This window comes from Anabrus simplex, chromosome 12 (genome assembly GCF_040414725.1).
Source record: "Anabrus simplex isolate iqAnaSimp1 chromosome 12, ASM4041472v1, whole genome shotgun sequence".
Taxonomy (NCBI): Eukaryota; Metazoa; Arthropoda; class Insecta; order Orthoptera; family Tettigoniidae; genus Anabrus; species Anabrus simplex.
Genome location: NC_090276.1, coordinates 39,201,658 through 39,219,497, shown reverse-complemented (window position 1 = coordinate 39,219,497; position 17,840 = coordinate 39,201,658). Strand labels below are relative to the sequence as shown.

The following is a 17,840-nucleotide window of genomic DNA, read 5'->3' as shown; positions in this document are numbered from 1 at the left end:
TTTCGTCTGGGAGCTGACTTCCTTCTTACAGAATACTGCTGATCGCAACTGCGAGCTCACTGCATTAGCTTTACTACACCTTGATTCAATCTCACTTACTATATTACCATCCTGGGAGAACACACAACCTAAATACTTGAAATTATCGACCTGTTCTAGCTTTGTATTACCAATCTGACATTCAATTCTGTTGAATTTCTTACCTACTGACATCAATTTAGTCTTCGAGAGGCTTATTTTCATACCATACTCATTGCACCTATTTTCAAGTTCCAAGATATTAGACTGCAGGCTTTCGGCACAATCTGCCATTAAGACCAAGTCGTCAGCATAGGCCAAACTGCTTACTACATTTCCACTTAACTGAATCCCTCCCTGCCATTTTATACCTTTCAGCAGATGATCCATGTAAACTACGAACAGTAAAGGTGAAAGATTACAGCCTTGTCTAACTCCTGTAAGTACCCTGAACCAAGAACTCATTCTACCATCAATTCTCACTGAAGTCCAATTGTCAACATAAATGCCTTTGATTGATTCTAATAATCTACCTTTAATTCCATAGTCCCCCAGTATAATAATAATAATAATAATAATAATAATAATAATAATAATAATGTCATTGGCTTTACATCCCAGTAACTATTTTTACGGTTTTCGGAGACGCCGAGGTGCCTCAACAGTCTGAGCCACTCAGCCCGGCTCCAAGACGCGGCTGGATAAGACTCAGTGCATCCCAAACCGAGCGCTGCATCTTTTTCCAGGAGCACTACAGTTCGAACGCAATAGTGAGATTCATGAATTTCTAAAGATAGACGGGATTAGAACCAGAGTCAAGAAGACTACTCGGAAATTCTATTCTGGGTTAATCTCTAAACCGAACCCCCTTATCTCGTCGTTGAGAAACTACGACACCTTTGGCCGTCGTTTTAAGCGCCCAAGGTCATCTAGATTAGTTACCCCTAACAGGACGCAGATATGTTTATACGCTGCTCCAATGGAACCTGCAGACGGAGGAGGCAAGGCGTAAAGCGATAAAAAGTCATGGGATTTTTTAGCAGGAGCCTAAATGGCTTCAAACAAGGGGCCCTACGAACAACCTACCTCAGTATGGTAAGACCCATACTAACCTATGGTTTTCCTGGCTGGAGTCATCACAGTGACCAATCTAAACAAACTTCAGAAAATACAGAATCAGGCGGGATGGCTGACTTACCGCTCCCATCTTCATTCGGCTATCCTCCCTCAATAGAAAGCCTTGTCAAAAGAACCAACTTGATCTTCCTCCGAAAAATCCCTCGCCAGCTCCATTAACCCTGACCTGTTTCGCCGCCTTTCTCCATCCTTTCGCTCTGTCCGCAGAGGTGCTAATCTTGTCCCTTCATTTACCCGCACCACCTCCTACCATCGGGTCGCTACGGCCACTCCGCACATCCCTGGAATGAGCTATCGCCTAAAATGGAAGCCTTGCCGCTAACGCAGTTTACAAAGATGTAAATCTCTGTGTGTACACGGAGTGGAGTGAAAGGGAGAGAAAGTGTTGTCGAATGAAATAATTTAATTTCGTGTGGCTATTTCTAGCCGAGTGCAGCCCTTGTAAGGCAGACCCTCCGATGAGGGTGGGCGGCATCTGCCATATCTAGTTAATTGAGTGTTATTGTGGTGGACGATAGTGTTATGTGTGGTGTGTGAGTTGCAGGGATGTTCGGGACAGCACAAACACCCAGCCTCCGGGCCACTGGAATTAACCAATGAAGGTTAAAATCCCCGACCCGGCCGGGAATCGAACCCAGGACCCTCTGAATCGAAGGCCAGTACGCTGACCATTCAGCCAACGAGTCGGACGTGATGATGAAGATGCTTGTTGTTTAAAGGGGCCTAACATCATTTTTTTTGCAAGTTGCTTTACGTCGCACCGACACAGATAGGTCTTATGGCGACGATGGGATAGGAAAGGGTTAGAAGTGGGAATGAAGCGGCCGTGGTCTTAATTCAGGTACAGCACCACCATTTGCCCGGTGTGAAAATGGGGAAACCACAGAAACCACAGAAAACCATCTTCAGGGCTGCCTACAATGGGGCTGCAACCCACTATCTCCTGAATACTGGATACTGGCCGCACTTAAGCGACTGCAGCTATCAAGCTCGGTGAGGCCTAACATCTAGGCCACCGGCCCCTAATGGTACGAAATGAAATGAAATGTAATGACTATTTTAATGTCCAAAATCCTCCACTGACCAGAATTCAAACCCTGATGACGAAGAATGAATGGATGGATGGATATGAATTAAAAACAAACAGTGGATCTGACTCGCAATGCCCCCACCGTCCCAGAAACTAGCGTTGAGCAATTGTATTACTCACCAGAATGCAGAATGCAAGCTAACACTCACATGGCCCAAACCGCGTAGCCTACTTACTCTGTAGCTGACATGTTTCACTACATGTATTTTTTCTAATAAGCTCTACCGGAGTACCTTCATGGACGTACTAAACTATAACCTTATTCTTCTTCTTCCTCTCCTACCACTTTTCCCACGCTTTGTGGGGTGGCACATGTTGATCTGGCCCTCTTATACGACCAGATGCCCTTCTTGACACCAACATATATGGAGGGATGTAATCACAATTGCGTCTTCTTTGTGGTTGGTAGTGTAGTCAGAATGTGAAGGGGAGGGTGTGTAGACAAACACGGCATTGGTATGTTGATAAACGGGGTTAAAATTCAGGTTGTGAGTTTCACAAATAGTAAATGTCCTCTCAGTATTAATTACTGCCTTGATGGAGTGAGAGTTCCTTTTGGGGATCATTGTAAGTACCTAGGTGTTAATATAAGGAAATATCTTCATTGGGGTAATCACATACATACAATAATATGATTGTAAATAAAGGGTACAGATCTCTGCACATGGTTATGAGGATATTTAGGGTTTGTAGTAAGGATGTAAAGGAGAGGGCGTGTAAGTCTCTGGTAAGACCCCAACTCGAGTATGGTTCCAGTGTATGGGACTCTCACTAGGATTACTTGATTCAAGAACTGGAAAAAGTCCAAAGAAAAGCAGCTCGATTTGTTCTGGGTGATTTCCGACAAAAGAGTTGCGTTACAAAAATGTTGCAAAGCTTGGGCGTGAAAGACTTGGGAGAAAGGAGACGAGTTGGTCGACTAAGTGGTATGTTCCGAGCTGTTAGCAGAGAGATGGCGTGGAATGGCATCAGTAGACGAATAAGTTTCTGTCTTTAAAAATAAGGAAGATCACAATATGAAGATAAAGCTGGAATTCAAAAGGACAAATTGGGGCAAATATTAGTTTATACGAAAGGGAGTTAGGGACTGGAATAACTTGCCAAGGGAGATGTTCAATACATTTCCTATTTCTTTGCAATCCTTTAAGAAAAGGATAAGAAAACAACAGAGAGGGAATCTGCCACCTGGGCGACTGCCCTACATGCAGATCAGTAGTAACTCATTGAAAACAAACAAACAACCCATCCCCGAGCCAAAAGATTTAATCACACGCGATTGAAATCCTTGGAAATCGAGCCCTGGACCCTCTGAACCGAAGGCCTCAACACCTACAATTCAGCCAAGGAGTCAGACATGTAAGTTACTAAACTTTAATCTCTAGCACAGTTACCTTCCATCTGTTGTAGCTACGTTCCAATTTTCACAGTACTCATTTTCTTTTCTTACAAGTAACGCAAATGTATATGCCATTCAGCTTCTGAAATCCCGTTGTTAAAAAAAAAAGATTGGCAACCCTGGGTGGATGTGGTCCGATCAATTTCCGACCCCAAAAGTGCACGCTGTGCAGACAAGGAAAACTAATTTCACCCCGCAGCAGCGCGGAGAATGAGATACGTTTCTTTCCCAAGCTTCTGTTTTAATAGGGTCAGGGAATGAATATTATTCCTTCTCCATGCGAGGACTTTAAACTCATTTTCAGTCCTTGATTACACTGTATCTCGTCCCCCAGCAACAGGAGCTCTTCTTTGATTACAATAAAAGCACTTCCAGGAGAATATGCGCCTTTGTTCTTTAGAACAGGTGGAAGCTTCTCGATAATGTTCTCACTCCGCACCCCATGGGAGAGGATTACATGCTAAACTGAACGAGTATTAGACCTAATGGGGTGATACAGCAGTAATCACAGTCAGAATGAGAAGCACACAATGAGATTCTTGCCATCTGTGGTATCAGCTATCGGTAGGTATACAAGAGAAATAGGTAATATTTGAATGTGTACAATAATAATCATAATAATAATAATAATAATAATAATAATACACGAGGAGAGAGATAGAACAAAATATTGTAAACAACTAAAAAAGAATCCCACTAATATCAGTTGCATATAAAATTCTATCCCAGTATCTTCTCAAGAGTGCACAACAGCTAGAACCACACATCGGAGAATATCAGGCAGGATTCAGATCAGACTGATCGTGCCCAAAACATTTTTTTTTTTGCTTTACGTCGCACTGACACAGATAGGTCTTATGGCGACGATGGGATAGAAAAGGCCTAGGAGTTGGAAGGAAGCGGTCGTAGCCTTAATTAAGGTACAGCCCCAGCATTTGCCTGGTGTGAAAATCGGAAACCACGGAAAACCATCTTCAGGGCTGCCGACAGTGGGGCTCAAACCCACTATCTCCCGGATGCCAGCTCACAGCTGCGCGCTCCTAACCGCACGGCCAACTCGCCCGGTCAAAACAAAACTTGAATCTAAATAAAACCTATAAGGGATTTCATAAGAACGAAGAGAATATCATTCTTTGGTCATCTGTTGAGAACACCGCAGAATTTTGGAGAAGCTTTGGAAACAAAAACAACAACATGTCTGGATAAAAGAAATGGAATAAGACATAACAGCGGAGGATTTAAAGAATAAATCAAAGTAAATAAATTGAAGATTTTTTTTTCTATTTGCTTTACGTCGCACCGACACAGACAGGCCTGGGAATGGGAAGAAAGCGGCAGAGGCTTTAATTAAGGTACAGCCCCAGCATTTGCCTGGTGCGAAAATGTGAAACCACGGAAAACCATCTTCAGGGCTGCCGACAGTGGGATTCGAACCTACTACCTCCCGGATGCAAGCTCACAGTAGCAAACATTTAGTATACACTTTTGTTAAGTGCAAAAAAGCCTATGATTCAGTTGATCGCTAATCGCTCTTCCAAATACTGAAAGAACAACGTTTTGACACGAAAACACTTGCACTTATAAAACAGGCACTGACAGACATAAGGTTAAATTCATGGCGGAAATCTGAGAGCCCCTTGAAATCAAAACGGGAGTAAGGGAAGGTGACGGAAGCTCGCCTTTACTCTTGAAATGCGTCCTTGAAAAAGTGATACAAGAATGGCGCAAAATTTAATGCACCTGTTAATTTTGCAACCTTTCCCGATGCCTCTGTCTTATGTTGTTGCGCCACGTTGGGCGACCAAATTTAATGATATATGGCGACCACGGTACCTTTCTCTTCAACTTGCCCCACGTTGGGCGCCAAATTTAATGCACCTTTCGTCTATTAATGTTCCCGCGGTGACTTCCTCTATTACGCCGCGTTGGAACATTAACTGAATATACACCTGTTTAAATACTGCTCCGGCTACAAAATTCAAAGCATCGGGTCGTAAATCATACCTAGACTCTGAACTGAGATATCATTTATGAACACGAGCTACAACAACCTGGTGCATATTCGTTTCTCAGGGTAAATTCGCTTCATTATATTCCCATATGCTTTAGACAAATCGTAGATTCCGTTGAAGAGTATCTGTCGTTCAACCAGTCATTCCGTATCCATACGTCAAGGAAATTATCTGATCATCACCTAGTATTTAGCATAAATTAATTCAATAGATCCGTATATTATCATACTACTATGTACTACAAGTTACTTAAGGAATAGAAACGCAAAATTAAAACTATATCTAGTTTATTAGCATGCTAATGTATTATAAAATTGAATAATATGCATCCATCGGCAATAAAGAAAGGAAAATCTTGCGAAATTACAAATATCATTCTCAAATGCTTGACTTCCGAGATAAACATATTTGAAAAATCTTTAAATTATCATCATATTTGCTTACATTTTCGTTAAGTTTCAAAAATATACCATATCTTCCATGTTTAAATTGATACAAGGGGAAGAATAGTGACCAAAACTTTATTAATCCAAGGAGGAGTGGAATTTACTAGTCCACAAAATTCACCAGCCGAACACTTTCGGCAGAGGAAAATCAGCGATAGACTGTCTAGTATTTGCAGATGACCTAGCAATCTTAACCCGAGGCATTTCAATGGCCAAAAATTACACTGAACTCCTGAAAAAAATTGCGGAGAAAAACGGCCTTTAGAAATCTTTCAAGAAGACAGAATACATGACTGAAAACAAACAAGCACTAAAATTCATGGAAACAAAATATGGTAAAACTAAAAGCGTACAACAATATCTTGGCGAAACAATTCAGAAAAATGGGCTCGAAAAAAAAGCCGATGAAATTAGATGACAAAAGATGGTAACTGCATATCGATTAACCCAAAATATATACAACAAAAAGGTATCTCGAAACACACAAAAATAGGACATTACAATACACTCATTAAACAACAATGTCTTTGTGGATCAGAAACGCTCATTTCGAATAGGAAAGCAGATACTGAACACTGACAAAAAGGATCGCAAAGTCACAAAAAAAAAAATGCTAGGCCCAAAACTACGCGACGGACAATACCGACTCAGAAGCAGACAGAAAACCTACCAATACACAAATATTCACACTGACATGAGAAAACGCAGGTTAAGATTGGATGGACACATTAAGAGAATGCACCCAAACAGACTTGCCGAACTAATAGTCAAACAATGAAATGGATTGGCTAAATCATAGCAAAGTCATCTCCGTACAGGCCATGAAGGCCCTTGGAGGGGTGGAAGGTAAAGCCTTCCACTATAAGTAACCTTGGCACTTAATGGGGTAGAGTGGTTAGCACTATCCCCGGCCGCCTCTGCCCCCAGGAATTAACCTGCTACTCATTTCTGGTGTAGGCTGAGTGAACCTCAGGGCCATGTTCACCTCAGGAAGCGGAAATCTCATTTCTTAAATTTTTCGACTTCCTGACGGGGATTCGAAACCACGTCCTTCCGGGCGAACCGAGCACGCCTTTACCGCCTCGCCCAGGCAGCCCCTGGCTAAATCAAAACTGATTTGAAACAGGTAGGAATTACACCAGCAGTTGTCCAAAACAGGGTATCTTCAGATCCAAAATTCACAAATGACAAGTTGACCAATAGGACAGCTCAAAGAAGAAGAAGAAGACCGAAACAACATGGTCTGAAGACAGAAATAAAGCCCAGAGTAAAAGAATATGTCCGCCTCTATGGTGTAGTGGTTAGTGTGATTAGCTGCCACCCCCGGAGGCCCGGGTTCGATTCCCGGCTCCGCCACGAAATTTGAAAAGTGGCACGAGGGCTGGAACGGAGTCCACTCAGCTTCGGGAGGTCAACTGAGTAGAGGTGGGTTCGATTCCCACCTCAGCCATCCTGGAAGTGGCTTTCCGTGGTTTCGCACTTCTCCTCCAGGCAAATGCCGGGATGGTACCTAACTTAAGGCCCCAGCCGCTTCCCTCCCTCTTCCTTCCCAATCCTTTCCAATCTTCCCATCCGCCAAAAAGGCCCCTGTTCAGCATAGCAGGTGAGGCCGCCTGGGCGAGGTAGTGTTCATTCTCCCCAGTTGTATCCCCCGGCGTATGTCTCACGCTCCAGGACACTGCCCTTGAGGCGGTAGAGGTGGGATCCCTCACTGAGTCCGAGGGAAAAACCAGCCCTGGAGGGTAAGCAGATTAAGAAAGAAAGAAAAAAAGAAAGAAAGAAAGAAAGAAATATGGGCACGAAGGAAGGCAAACGCACGCCTCGTAAGTACTCTGCGCAGTCGTAAGGGGCTTATTCGCATATAGATAATATAGATAATTTATTGTGTCATCAGGAACTAAATTAGAGCTATAAAAGAGACGGTGTTTTACTCGCAACAATATAAGACACCCGTCTTACTTCCACTTCATCTCGCAAGTCCAGCCACGCCGCACAGCAACTGCATGCAGACAGATACGAACACAGGGCTTCTGGCCACAAAAGAGAAAGTCGTCTGCCTCTCACACAGTCAATTCACGTGGCCGCTCCACACATTGAACTACTTAACCCTGACAACTAAACATCAACAGTTCAACAGTGCTAACGATACCCCTCACAACAACGTAACTGCACCATTCTCTCACGGCTGGAGCGCTTACGGACAGCATCGACGAAGTTGCCACGAACAAACTTAAAAGAGAGCGGTAGACTATAAAATATTGCACATTATGCAAATACGTTAACGAAGTATGCACTGAAGTAATGCAATTACAAACCCCATTGCGCAACAGCCCCGCAGGGCCATGGCCTACCAAGCGACAACTGTTTAGGCCGAAGGCCTGCAGATTATGAGGTGTCGTGTGGTCAGCACGACGGATCCTCTCGGCCGTTGTTCTTGGCTTTCTAGACCGGGGCCGCTATTTCACCGTCAGATACCTCTTCAATTGTAATCACGCAGGCTGAGTGGACCTCGAACCAGCCCTCAGGTCCAGGTAAAAATCCCTGACCTGGCCGGGAATCGAACCCGGGGCCTCCGGGTAAGAGGCAGGCGTGCTACCCCTACACTACGGAGCCGGCAATGCAATTACAAACTTATTGTGAACACTGTGAGATCAACTTGTCACATTACTAGTCACTATCTTTAACATCGTCATCACAAATATTCATCATTATGAATCAAAAGAGGACCCTCCGTGGCTCAGGCGGAAGCGCGTCGGGCTCTCTCCGCTGCGTTCCGTGGTTCAAATCCCGGTCACTCCATGTGAGATTTGTGCTGGACAAAGCGGAGGCGGGACAGGTTTTTCTCCGGGTACTCCGCTTTTCCCTGCCATCATTTATTCCAGCAACACTCTCCAATATAATTTCATTCCATCTGTCAATCATTAATCACTGCCCCAGAGGACACAAATCCTATCGTCGCCGCTAGATGGGGGCTTCATTCATTTCATCCCTGACCCGGCCGAATGACTGGAAACAGGCTGTGGATTTTATTTTATGAGTCAAAAGAGCATCATTTACATATTGGTTAAGCGAGCTTCTTTTGTGACTAATAAAGTTACCAGCTGAACTGAAATTTCTTTCACTTGCTGTACAGGATGATGGATAGCGAGTTCGATTCCCGGCCAGATCCAAGTTGTTTAACGTCCGTCCGTTCTTAACAGACGCCTGTGTGCCGGAATTTCATTCCGCAGTAGTTTTTTAACGTGCCGGAAGCCAACGACATGGGGTTGTCACTTTTAAACACCCTTAAAACCCACCGACATCAGTCGGGTTTGAACCCGTTAACTTGGGATTAGTAGACAAACGCCAGGGATATTCGAACGGGTACGACAGAACTCCCATGCCAGCACTGACGCAGGGGGACGCAATTTCGAACATTTTTTGTAAATGGAGAAGCTTGTGAAACTTGTGCAGGTAAATGGACTTACAGGAGTAGAATTTTTGCTTAATTTTGACTCGATCGTTTCCGGATTAAGGCTCCTTATCTCCAACTGATCAATTTGCCGTCCTTCATTTATCCCTGAAAGCAGGTAACACCATCACGGATACACGCTGTATATAACTGTACTTCAAGGCAATGCCTTAGTCTATTGTAATTATATTTTCTCAGAAAATAAGGCATTGCGAATTAGATCCACTTAATTTTAAATTCATAATCATTTTTAATCACCATTTGTTTTGAATCCTAGTCAGTATTATTACATTTCGTTCCATCTCATGCAATTAGGGGCCATGACCTAGATGTTAGATGATGATGCTTATGACTGTTGTTTAAAGGGGCCTAACAGCTAGGTCATCGGCCCCTAATGGTACGAGGTGAACGAAACGAAAATTAAACCTTCAACATGTATTCACAGTTGCAAAGTTTGGGCTGGGAAGAATTAGGAGAAAGGAGACGAGCTGCTCGACTGAGTGGTATGTTCCGAGCTGTCAGCGGAGAGATGGCGTGGAATGACATTAGTAGACGAATAAGTTTGAGTGGCGTCTTTAAAAGTAGGAAAGATCACAATATGAAGATAAAGTTGGAATTCAAGAGGACAAATTGGGGCAAATATTCATTTATAGGAAGGGGAGTCAGGGATTGGAATAACTTACCAAGGAAGATGTTCAATAAACTTCCAATTTCTTTGAAATCATTTAAGAAAAGGCTAGGAAAACAACAGATAGGGAATCTGCCATCTGGGCGACTGCCCTAAATGCAGATCAATATTGAATGATATGATTGATATGAGTCTAAAATGAATGATGACGAAAAACCTAATCGTCAAACAAAACAATCAGTGGATCCAATTCACAATGCCTTCATTACTGGCATGATAATAATTATCTAAGCGGGCCCAAAATAGAGGTCACCAGCCCCTCATAATGGTACTAATCACTGGTAAAGCAGGACCAAGGCGTTCTTCCTACTGTGGTACTAATCACAAATAATGTCACACACAATGGCACTACTCACAGGCAACACAAACCCATGGCGTTTCGCACGTAATTGTACAACTCCTCTTACGCAACGCAGACTCATGGTTTTACTCACACATTGGTACTAGTCACGAGCGCCATCCAAACCCCTGGTGTTTCTCACTTAGCGGCACTAATCACAGGGAACGTAGACCCGTGGTGTTTCTCACTTAGCGGCACTAATCACAGGGAACGTAGACCCACGGTGTTTCTCACTTAGCGGCAGTAATCACAGGGAACGTAGACCCATGGTGTTTCTCACTTAGCGGCACTAATCACAGGGAACATAGACCCATGGTGTTTCTCACTTAGCGGCACTAATCACAGGGAACATAGACCCATGGTGTTTCTCACTTAGCGGCACTAATCACAGGGAACGTAGACCCATGGTGTTTCTCACTTAGCGGCACTAATCACAGGGAACGTAGACCAATGGTGTTTCTCACTTAGCGGCACTAATCACAGGGAACGTAGACCCATGGTGTTTCTCACTTAGCGGCACTAATCACAGGGAACGTAGACCCATGGTGTTTCTCACTTAGCGGCACTAATCACAGGGAACGTAGACCCATGGTGTTTCTCACTTAGCGGCACTAATCACGGGGAACGTAGACCCATGGTGTTTCTCACTTAGCGGCACTAATCACAGGGAACGTAGACCCATGGTGTTTCTCACTTAGCGGCACTAATCACAGAGAATGTAGACCCATGGCGTTTCTCACTTAGCGGCACTAATCACAGAGAATGTAGACCCATGGTGTTTCTCACTTAGCGGCACTAATCACAGGTAACGCAGGCCCATTCTGAACACAGTGGAACACACACGATGACCATTATCACAAACAACGTCCAGACCCGCAGTGTTTCTCGCATAATGGTACTAATTATAAGTATGCTCATAGTTCACATTTTATCATCACTTGGTCGCCCCTTTTAGTCACCTCTTACGACAGGTAGGGGATTCCATGGGTGTATTCTTCGTCTGCACTCCCCACCCTTTAAATAACAAGCATCGTCATCATCCTTTAGGCGACCTCAAAACTGAGGAAGCGTTACTATATAATAAATACATAATGAACTACCTATAGGGTTGTAGTAGATACTGGAGCTACTCCACAGCGATCGAAGACAGATCTCTATTCTTGTATTACACACAGCTCTGGTACTGCCGTGTTCCGGTAACCTGGAGTGAACCTCTCTCTCTCTCTCTCTCTCTCTCTCTCTCTCTCTCTCTCTCTCTCTCTCTCCCTCTCTCTCTCTCTCTCTTCCTTCCTGGACATGTTATCTTGTCGATAAATCGATGTCCCCAACGAGCCCGAAGGAGGTCGTCGATATAAAATTAATGAAGCTCTGTCAATCCCCAGTACAAGACTTCGCCCGCATTGAAAAGCTATAAACAGAAATGTAATATCTCTTATCAGTCAGGTTCTCTACCACTTGAGCAACAGCTATTGGAAAATCATCACTAGGGCCCGGATGTTTATGACCTAAAATGTTAGAAATACGCAAGCTTTTATGACCCAAAAAGTATTAAAATATGACAATAAATGATTTTTTTATCATATTTTCCAAATCTTGAACATTTAGCCGCTGTTTAAATTAACATTATATTGAAAATGTACTTTCAAAATCTAGAACATTCAATAATAATAATAATAATAATAAATAAGAAATAATATTAATTTTACTATTATATTTTGAATTTATTGAATTACTCTCTCTCTAAAGTGACTCTCGACTCTACACAGAATGAAATAAATTTTGATGGGCGATCAGAAAGAATTACATTAGCAAATTACGTATATTTTTAAGTTTTCAAATCGATCTTCTCTTTTCACGCAGCATTGACTTTTAACGGGAAAAAGATCGCTCAACATCGCAGAATGTTACTGGGGCATATTTAAAATACGTCATATCATTAGAGTTCAATTGAGGCGCACCTTTCTGTAGCTTTACACGCGTATGTCTCTTTCTATACAGCTTACCCTCCTAATTTACATAAAGATATATTTCTAACAAAGATAATTGTAAGAAATTATAGACAACAATTAGGAGAAAAACTGAAAAATATGACAAAAACACGAAAGTATGACCATAATATGAAAAATTACCGGAAAATGCCAAAAAAAGGTTAAGAGAGCCAATATATGACTTTATATGATCCGTGAAAACTGCGTAATTTTAGTCACCGTAGATAGAAGTATGCCCGTCTCTGTGGTGTAGTGGTTAGCGTGATTAGCTGCCAACCCCGGAGGCCCGGGTTCGATTCCCGAGTCTGCCGCGAAATTTTGAAAAGTGGTATGAGGGCTGGAACGGGGTCCACTCAGCCTCGGGAGGTCAACTGAGTAGAGGTGGTTTCGATTCCCACCTCAACCATCCTGGAAATGGTTTTCCGTGGTTTCCCACTCCTCCTCCAGGCAAATGCCAGGATGGTACCTAACATAAGGCCACGGCTGCTTCCTTCCCTCTTCTTTGTCCATCCCTTCCAAACTTCCCATCCCCAACCAAGGGCCCTGTTCAGCATAGCAGGTAAGGCCGCCTGGGAGAGGTACTGGTTATCCTCCCCAGTTGTATCCCCAGACCCAGAGTCTGAATCTCCAGTACACTGCCCTTGAGGCGGTAGAGGTGGGATCCCTCGCAGAGTCCGAGGGAAAAACCAACCCTGGAGGGTAAAACGATTAAGAAAGAAAGAAAGAAATATAAAATCGTGCTATACTTGTGTTTTCCATGGAAATATTTTAAAGAAAAAATATCGCAGGGCATAAACATCCGGGACCTAATCATCACCACGTTTGAGGATTTGTTACATCATTCTCCTCTTTCATCTTTCCTTTCTATCTTCGTACTGGATAGTAGAGAAAGTAAGAAGCGTCTTTGACAGGTATACAGAAAGAGCGTTTTGAGAGAAGAGTACATACGACAGCAAAATTTGCTCACTGAACATTAGTACCATACAGTACCCCTGGAGGGGAATAGCACCCCGGAAACAATGTGCACGTTAGTTGGGCTGCAGCAAACGATATTGAAAGGGGCTAGTGAATCACACTGTATAAATTACTGTATATGAGTAACGAAGTGGAATCAGAGATATGGCTTTTTACGGATGATGTTATTCTGTATAGCATAATAAATAAGTCACAAGATTGTGATCAACTGCAAAATGACCTCGATAATGTTGTGACATGGACAGCAGGCAATGGCATGGTGATAAACGGGGTTAAAAGTCAGGTTCTGAGTTTCACAAATAGAGAAAGTCCTCTCAGTTTTAATTACTGCGTTGATGGGGCGAAAGTTCGTTATGGGATCACTTTAAGTAGCTAGGTGTTAATATAAGGAAAGATCTTCATTGGGCTAATCACATAAGTGGGATTGTAAATAAAGGGTACAGATTTCTGTACATGGTTATGAGGGTGTTTAGGGATTGTAGTAAGGATGTAAAGAAGAGGGGATACAAGTCTCTGGCAAGGCCCCAACTAGAGTATGGTTCCAGTGTATGGGACCCTCACCAGGATTACCTGATTCAAGAACTGGAAAAAATCCAAAGAAAAGCAGCTCGACTTGTTCTGGGTGATTTCCGACAAAAGAGTAGCGTTACGAAAATGTTGCAAAGTTATCTGACTCCCCAGTTACTTTCCGCCAACTGGGGACGCAGCAGTAATCCCATCTGTCGGAGATAAGTGGCAGCAGAAGAGACAAATCACATCACAACAAGGGTCAATGTAATGTTATTGTTGATCAGTTTATGGGTTTTCGATATTGTAGACTTTCACATGTAATTTTCTTCCGACTCTGTGATAATAGGGTATCTAATGTAAAAAGAGAGTCATGACTCTTTGCATATTCTTCAACCAATGGTTCCTTTAAAAAAAATCTCATTCTCTATAATTATCTTCACGATTCTCCTTGTGGATGTGGACTGTTGACCACGAAGTTTGACACCTTAAGACAGGGCCTCTCAAACGCACAAATCGACGAGTGGGGGTCTGCACTCTAATCAACCAAGCGAAGTCGTCTTTTGCACCGGGCACCGCGCAATGCACTGGTGCATGCATCCTTAGAGGACTGCCTTAAGACAATCATGACGAAAACCAATGACAGTTAACACGATTAAACAATATTTCCATCTTAGTAATGCTTGGCGTTGATATGGACAAAACAACACGAGTCTTAAATCATGAATTCTATTTTAATAGTCGGTATGGAAAAACCGTATAAGACTTAAATGATGTGAAACTGTACTCTCTACTAATTTTATTATATAATACTTTTCGATAGGACCAATAACATAGGTATTTAAAAATTAAATTTTAGGCATCTTCTCCTAAAATACCATTTCATCCAGCGTGAATATAATTATGTATAGCCTAGATTGTAGCACCTTATTCCCTGACTTTACATACCGTTTTTTCAATAAATTCTGTTCACCCATTTTTTCGTGGTTCGGCGTTCATTATGGACTTAGCAACAAAAATTAAAATTCATGAATATATCTGTTATCATAGCCGGTACGATAAAAATGTTTATTCTAGACGATATAAATATTAGATGAAATGAAATGTCGTATGGCTTTTAGCGCCGGGATGTCCCAGGACGGGTTCGGCTCGCCAGGTGCAGGTCTTTCTATTTGACGCCCGTAGGCGATCTGCGCATCGTGATGAGGATGAAATGATGATGAAGACAAAACATACACCCAGCCCCCGTGCCATTGGAATTAACCAATTAAGGTTAAAATCCCAGACCCGGGCGGGAATCGAACCCGGGACCCTCCGAACCGAAGGCCAGTACGCTGACCGTTCAGCCAACGAGTCGGACATACAGTAAATATTAGATTGCAGGAAACTGAATTTTTTGAGGCTCATTATAGTTCAAGTTTTATTATTATACAGGTTCTACACCAATCAGAGTTCAGATTTTCATAATGATACAACTTTCTGACCAATTAGGTAAGGATAGCTTCGCTCTTGTTTAAAAAAACTAACATGTCGGACACACATATTAACATCAATGCACCTTCTGCTTCCAATATTCCACAATCACACGACATATTCCCACAAATTCACTTCACCAACTGTACAATAAAACAATTTGTATTTGAAATAAAGCTAGGTTATTATAACCTTCTATCAAAGCTTTGAAAACATATGACATTGTCAAGGTCTCTGATTCACTCACGGAGAATCAATAGCCCAGCGCATGCGCTCTGTTCAGTAAACTCAACTGTCAAGCGACATCACGACAGAAATTTATGAATATTTAATAAATAGAGTTATAATTATCGTCGAGCATAAACAGTCGTATGCAACTCGCCCATAACGGTAATTAATTAAGATACTCGTGTCTTAATCATTGCCATTATAGGCTTGTTGCATAATGCACTATTATGACATAAATCGTCCTCGGACACTCCCGGCACTAAAAGCCATACGCCATTTCATTTCATGGCATAAATGATCGGAAATTTATACTTATATAACTTTAGTTATGTTGTATTTACCGATAGGACCACTAATAATAGTGATATTTGAGAATTAAATTTTAGGTCTTCCCCTAAACTACCAGTTCACTCAGCGTGAATAAAACTATTTATATCTTAGATTGTAGTGCCTCATTCCCCGACTTCACATACCGATTTTTATTAAATTCTGTTCAGCCATTTTCTCGGGATGCCCGAACAAACATACAAACATACATACATACATACATACATACATACAGATGACGAAAAATGAAAACGTGCATTTCTTTGTTGCTGTGGACACGGCCAATACACAAATACCGTTCTTTTTAATTCTAAGCCATGCACAGACAAAACTTTTATGTTTATATGACTTTCCCAGACTATAATACATAATTATTCCAACCTCAATGTCATTATAGATGTATTTGGGTTCGATCTGACAGCTAGGTGATAAAACAGAATACTCACTCGTATCCTCCTCATGGCGGCCACGATCTCCACCCTGCTCGTCGGTCGAGGAACATCCAGCGTGCCGATATACTGCAACAGACGGATACAAAACATTATAAGACAGTAGTATAATTGGATGGTTCTGCGGCCTCCTCCTCCTCCGGCTCTCGGGAGAGGCCTCCTCCTCCCGCGGGAAATTTGAATTTTGGCGGGAAATTTGAATTTTGGCGCGAGATTTGAATTTGTAAACAAAGCCACGTGCTTTTTGACAGCTGTCATCGACAACAACGCATCGCTAACCTCAGTACTGCCATCTTGACGGGCCTAAACCTCACTAGTGCCAACTTAACCTAACTAGCATGAGGTAAACAAACCCACGTGTTTTTTGACAGCCACGTGCTTTCTGACAGACAACAACGCATCGCTAACCTCAGTACTGCCATCTTGACGGACCTAAACCTCAGTAGTGCCAACTTAACCTCACTAGCATGAGGTAAACAAAGCCACGTGTTTTTGACAGCCACGTGCTTTTGACAGATTTGTAAACAAAGCCACATGCTTTTTGACAGACAACAACGCATCGCTAACCTCAGTACTGCCATCTTGACGGGAATAAACCTCAGTAGTGCCAACTTAACCTAACTAGCTCGAGATAAACAAAGCCACGTGCTTTTTGACAGCCACATGCTTTTTGACAGCTGCCATCCGCCATCTTTAAACTACAGAGCGCTGTGCTGCCCTCTTGCGTCACCTGTCATCGGCAGTGCTGCCATCTTGGCGGGCCTAAACCTTAGTGCTACCAACTTAACCTCACTAGCTCGAGATAAACAAATCCACGTGCTTTTTGACAGCCACGTGCTTTTTTGACAGCTGTCATCCACCATCTTTAATCCATAGAGCACAGTGCTGCCCTCTTTAGCTACTTACCTTTGAAATGTGGTGGCGGATAATTTGAAAAATGCTTTTGACAGCAGCCATCTTGCATCGCAAACCTCAGTGCTGCCCTCTTTAACTAGATACCTGTGGTAGCAGACAATTCCACGTGACAGCAGCCATCTTTAATCAAGAGAGCACCGTGCTGCCCTCTATGTGGTGGCGGCAAATTGAAAAATTCCACGTGCTCTTGTTTGAAAACAAACTCACGTGCTTTTTTGACAGCTACCATCCACCATCTTTAATCAACAGAGCACAGTGCTGTACTCTTTAGCTAGATACCTTTGAAATGTGGTGGCGGCAATTTGAAAAATTCTATGTGCTCTTGTTGGGAAACAAAGCCACGTGCTTTTTTGACAGCTGTCATCCGCCATCTTTAATCAATAGAGCACCGTGCTGCTAT

General features: G+C 42.7%; 1 protein-coding gene across 1 annotated transcript in view; it reads right to left on the bottom strand.

Moving 5' to 3' along the window:
* Positions 1-17,840, bottom strand: part of LOC136884449 (carboxyl-terminal PDZ ligand of neuronal nitric oxide synthase protein) — a 627,954-nt gene that overhangs the window by 253,880 nt on the left and 356,234 nt on the right. The window contains exon 2 of the mRNA XM_067156624.2: positions 16,523-16,594. Coding sequence (XP_067012725.2) covers positions 16,523-16,594 — 72 coding nt within the window. The remainder of the gene's footprint in view (positions 1-16,522; positions 16,595-17,840) is intronic.